This window comes from Bubalus kerabau, chromosome 4 (assembly GCF_029407905.1).
Source record: "Bubalus kerabau isolate K-KA32 ecotype Philippines breed swamp buffalo chromosome 4, PCC_UOA_SB_1v2, whole genome shotgun sequence".
NCBI lineage: Eukaryota > Metazoa > Chordata > Mammalia > Artiodactyla > Bovidae > Bubalus > Bubalus kerabau.
In genome coordinates this window covers 88,284,385-88,289,981 of record NC_073627.1, presented here as the reverse complement: position 1 = coordinate 88,289,981, position 5,597 = coordinate 88,284,385, and the positions used below count along the sequence as shown (strand labels likewise).

The window sequence follows — 5,597 nt, the reverse complement described above, 5'->3', positions numbered from 1 at the left end:
CATGAAACAACCAAGATCCAAGAACCAGCATACATTGACTAAGACATGCTGCAGCCAAATAAACACATAAAATAAATATTTTAAAAATTCTTTAAAAACCCGCAGAAACCCAACCCATCAATGTGATAGTATCAAGAGCTGGAATATTAGGGAGATCATGAGGGTTAGTAATCAATAAAATTCAGTTATTATTTTTAATGTCATAACTACTATTAGCTAGACTATGATCAGGATCTTTTGGAATCATTTAATTCCCTTTCATTCTAGTTATTTCAAAGCATATTCTCTTTGCCTAAGTGGATTTATCACCTATGCAGATGCTCAGCAAGGCTGGTCTTGGCGACCCTGCCAGACAGGATTAGTGTTCGAGCAACTGGGGCTCTGACTGCCTGTCTCTGGTAAGCTGGTGTGTGTGACTTCTTCCTTCTCCCCTTATACTGATCACATGCTGATTAAAAAAAAGAAAAATTAGGTGGCTGGTCTTACAAAGCTGACGGCAGTCAACAGATCAAGGACTTGTCCTTCTTTGAGCTTCTGTGAGAAGCAGCCCTGTCCCAGCCTTTGTGTTGTTCATATTGGCCTCATCGTGTCCCTCTGCCTCAGACGTGTCCCCAGCTGTGCTGCACTGCAGTTTGCTAACTCAGAATACGTCACTGGGTCAGGGGAAAACCACTTCCCTTCTTTCATATTCATGACATTGAGACTTACTCTTGTTTTGTTGTTGCCCACAAAAAAGAAAAAAAAAAACTGGGCAATTTTACTTTCTAGAAAAGTTATAAAGAGAAACAAAAAAATCTGACGTCTTGAAAGTGATAGAGATGCAGCCCCTCTGGCTTTCTTTACTTCCCTTGTTGTTCTTGCTTCATCATGAATTGCAACCACAAGAACGAGACAAATCTTGTCCAATAAGTCAGTCAGTTCAGTTCAGTTCAGTTCAATCACTCAGTCGTGTTCGACTCTTTGCAACCCCATGAACTGCAGCACACCAGGCCTCCCTGTCCATCAACAACTCCCAGAGCCTACCCAAAATAAGTCACTAAGTGAATATAAAAAGTTTAAATGAAAAATTACACTCAAGGAAAGAAGACTATTTCTCCTGATCCAGTAGGTTGGGTCTTACTGCCCTGCATTCTCAGAGGAACAGAGATGCCTGGTGGAATCAACTGCCTGAATGAACAACTGTAACTCACTAGATTCTGTGACATAAGCTTCCAATAAGAGACAACACCAATACTGAATCTCCATCCTCCAGCTCAGAAAGTTTGAGCAGAACAAGTGTCGAACAGTTTAAGTAAAAGTTGAATAATAAAAAACTATACTTAGCAGGGTAGATATTATTTATCTACTAAAAGCAAAATAACTGCAGTTGGAAATTCCTCTACCAACTTGAACAAATGCACATTTGCTGTCAAGGACTGAGCTTTGCTGACACTTTGGACACCTGGGGAAACAGGTCAGAGAAGAGGAGGTCACCACTGAGAACTAGGGTCCTTCACACAAACACTGCAGGTGAGAGCTGATGGTTCAGGAAGACGATTTATTTTCCCAACAAGTAAACAAGCCCTCCACAGAAAGGAGATTTTTGAGTCCTCAGGATGTGGTGAGCCTGCCCTAAGGGAGGGAGTCCAGCAGGTGAGCAAGGGGACCCTGTCACTCCAGAGGACAGGGGGTGGCTCCAAGTGATCTCTCCTTTGTGAGTGAGATGCTGCTGGGGAAATACAATTATCCTGGAATTAGAGTCTCCCCACCCATATTATCTGAAAAAAACCAGAATTCTTGGTAGGGGTATTGGCCAGGCCAGCAAAGGACAATAGGTCTCCAGTATGAAAATGGTGAAAGCAAGCGTGATGTCTGTAATAGTCCTGACTTCGTGGTTCCCTGAAGCACAACCACATGGACCTGCAGGAACGTGTTCTAGAAGGAAAAGAAACATGGGAGGAGCTCATGGACTCATAATAATCAGCCTCTTCTCTAGATCAAACACTAAAGAAAACCCATCCTTTGTTTCAAACAGTTTATTTGCTAGAGTGACCTGGTAAATCCCTGATAAATACAGAACCTGCCTTCCTAAGTAAAGTAAGAAACAGAAATTGAGCCTAGGATCAGGGCCAAAAATGTGTTCATGGAACAGAGAAGAGCTACATTTACATATGAAAGAGAAAGAGTGGTAATGTTTGTACTTAGAAACCTACATCATTTCTGATGTAAGACAAAGATCTTTCTCATTTGATTGATAAATATCCATTTGGATGGGTACATTTGAAGTTATTGGGAAATAGATAAAATTAATAGTTTAGATTGATGACAATTTCTTTGACCATATTCAGAATACATAAATGAAAAGCAAAAAAGGAAGTAAAAGCGTATAGAAACGACTAGAAAATGAAAATTACCGTGTTCCCTATTTAATGGCCTTGCTTAGAAAGCATGGCATCAGAGAACCTACCTCAAGGTTCCACCAGACGCCGTCTCAGCCAGCCCAGCAGCAGCGTCATTGTCCCCATGGCCTTCGTGCTCTCTCTACTGATGGCCCTGGTGCTGGTCAGCTACGGCCCTGGAGGATCCCTGGGCTGTGACCTGTCTCAGAACCACGTGCTGGTTGGCAGGAAGAACCTCAGGCTCCTGGGCCAAATGAGGAGACTCTCCCCTCGCTTCTGTCTGCAGAACAGAAAAGACTTTGCTTTCCCCCGGGAGGTGGTGGAGGGCGCCCAGCTCCAGGAGGCCCAGACCATGTCTGTGCTCCACGAGATGCTCCAGCAGACCTTCAACCTCTTCCACACAGAGCGCTCCTCTGCTGCCTGGGACACCACCCTCCTGGAGCAGTTCCGCACTGGACTCCATCAGCTGCTGGATGACCTGGACGCCTGCCTGGGGCAGGTGATGGGAGAGGAAGACTTTGCCCTGGGAAGGATGGGCCCCACACTGGCCGTGAAGAAGTACTTCCAGGGCATCCATATCTACCTGCAAGAGAAGGAATACAGCGACTGCGCCTGGGAAATAGTCAGACTGGAAATCATGAGATCCTTGTCTTCATCAACCAACTTGCAAGAAAGCTTAAGAATGATGGATGGAGACCTAAATTCACCTTGACATGTCTCTCACTGACTAAGATGCCCCATCATCTTTGCACACTCATCTGTGGCCATTTCAGAAGACTCTGATTTCTGTTTTAGCCACAAAATTTATTGAATTACTTCAGCGAATACCTTGTCAGTAGTAAATGGATATATATAAATATTTTTGGCTGCAGGTGCATCGGTCCCGAAGTGAAGACTCTGCTGATTTTATTGTTTGTTTGTTTATTTATTTTGTTATATTTATTCTTTTATCTCATATTTATTGTTCAATATAAAATATTTTTGTTTACATTATATTAAAATTTAACAAATACATTCACCTTTTATTTCATTAAATTTGTAATTTGTTTTATTTATTAAATATTATCAAGATGAACTTCTTGAATTTTTTACTGTTTTATGTTTAGTTGCTAGGTAAAGTCTGACTCTTTTGTGACCCCATAAACTATAGTCCACCAGGCGCCTCTGTCCATGGGATTCTCCAGGCAAGACTACCGGAGTATGTTGCCATTTCCAAGGGATCTTCCCAACCAAGGATGGAATCTGCAATCTGAATTTCAGGCAGATTCTTTACTGTCTGATCCACAAGCGAAGACCCTTGGTTGAAAGAAATTAGAGAAAAAGGGATTTTGTAAACTGAAATTAATTATTTACGATAGTTACTGGGTCATCAGTTCAGTTCAGACGCTCAGTTGTGTCCAACTCTTTGCCACCCCATGAGCTGCAGCACACCAGTCCTCCCTGTCCATCACCAACTCCCTGAGTCGACTCAAACTCATGTCCATTGAGTTGGTGATGCCATCCAACCATTGCATCCTCTGTCGTCCCCTTCTTCTCCTGCCCTCAATCTTTCCCAGCATCAGGGCCTTTTCTAATGAGTCAGCTTTTCCCATAAGGTGGCCAAAATATTGGAGTTTCAGCTTCAACATCAGTCCCTTCAATGTACACCCAGGACTGATCTCGTTTAGGATGGACTGGCTAGATCTCCTTGTAGTCCAAGGCACTCTGAACAGTCTTCTCCAACACCACAGTTCAAAAGCATCAATTCTTCGGTGCTTAGCTTTCTTCACAGTCCAGCTATCACATCCATACATGACCACTGGAAAACCATAGCCTTGACTAGATGGACATTTGTTGACAAAGTAACGTCTCTACTTTTTAATATGCTGCTTAGGTTCATCATAACTTTCTTTCCAAGGAGTAAGCATCTTTTAATTTCATGGCTGCAGTCACCATCTGCAGTGATTTTTGAGCCCAGAAAAATAAAGTCAGCCACTGTTTCCACTGTTTCCCTATCTATTTGCCATGAAATGATGGGAACAGATGCCATGATCTTCGCTTTCTGAATGTTTAGCTTTAAGCCAACATTTTTACTCTCCTCTTTCACTTTCATCAAGAGGTTCTTTAGTTCCTCTTCACTTTCTGGCATAAGGGTGGTGTCATCTGCATATCTGAGGTGATTGATATTTCTCCCAGCAATCTTGATTCCAGCTTGTGCTTCCTTCAGCCCAGCGTTTCCCATGATGTACTCTGCATATAAGTTAAACAAGCAGGGTGACAATATACAGCCTTGACGTACTCGATGTATTCTGCATATAAGTTAAACAAGCAGGGTGACAATATACAGCCTTGATGGACTCCTTTTCCTATTTGGAACCAGTCTGTTGTTCCATGTCCAGTTCTAACTGTTGCTTGCTGACCTGCATATAGGTTTCTCAAGAGGCAGGTCAGGTGGTCTGGTATTCCCATCTCTTTCAGAATTTTCCACAGTTTATTGTGATCCACACAGTCCAAGGCTTTGGCATAGTCAATAAAGCAGAGATAGATGTTTTTCTGGAATTCTCTTGTTTTTTTGATGATCCAGAGGATGTTGGCAATTTGATCTCTGGTTCCTCTGCCTTTTCTAAAACCAGCTTGAACATCTTGAATTTCACGGTTCACGTATTGCTGAAGCCTGGCTTGGAGAATTTTGAGCATTACTTTACTAGCCTGTGAGATGAGTGCATTTGTGAGGTAGTTTTAGCATTCTTTGGCGTTGTTAGTCAAATACGGCTCATGCAATGAAGTGAGGTAAACTAGGAAGCAATTTTACAAACATTACTGATGATTTTGTTTCCACTGAAGCCAAGAACTTAAAATTTTGTTTGGCCTTAAAGAAAATATCTTAACTTGATATTTAAGACTTGTAAAGTTTAAGTTATTTATAATTACTTACAAATTATAAGAATCCACCTGCAATGCAGGGGTCCCCGGGTCGATGAGTGGGTCAGGAAAATTCCTTTGGAGAAGGAAGAGGCTACCCACTCCAGTATTCTTGGGCTTCCCTAATGGCTCATCTGGTAAAGAATCTGCCTGCAATGTGGGAGACCTGGGTTTGAACCCTGGGTTGGGAAGATCCCCTGGAGAAGGAAATGCCTACCCACTCTAGTATTCTGGCCTGGTGAATTGCATGGACTGTATAATCCATGGGGTCACAAAGAGTCAGACATGACTGAACGACTTTCACTATAAAATTTGAAA

General features: G+C 42.3%; 1 protein-coding gene across 1 annotated transcript; it reads left to right on the top strand.

Annotated features, from left to right (window-relative positions):
* The first annotated feature begins 2,502 nt into the window (after positions 1-2,502).
* Positions 2,503-3,090, top strand: LOC129649925 (interferon omega-1-like). The gene has a single exon (XM_055577918.1). It carries the CDS (start codon positions 2,503-2,505, stop codon positions 3,088-3,090), a length of 588 nt encoding a protein of 195 aa, XP_055433893.1.
* The last annotated feature ends 2,507 nt before the right edge of the window (positions 3,091-5,597 follow it).

Bases quoted from the DNA above. Each gene is read 5' to 3' on its own strand.
- LOC129649925 (XM_055577918.1), top strand. From the start codon at position 2,503: ATGGCCTTCGTGCTCTCTCTACTGATGGCCCTGGTGCTGGTCAGCTAC.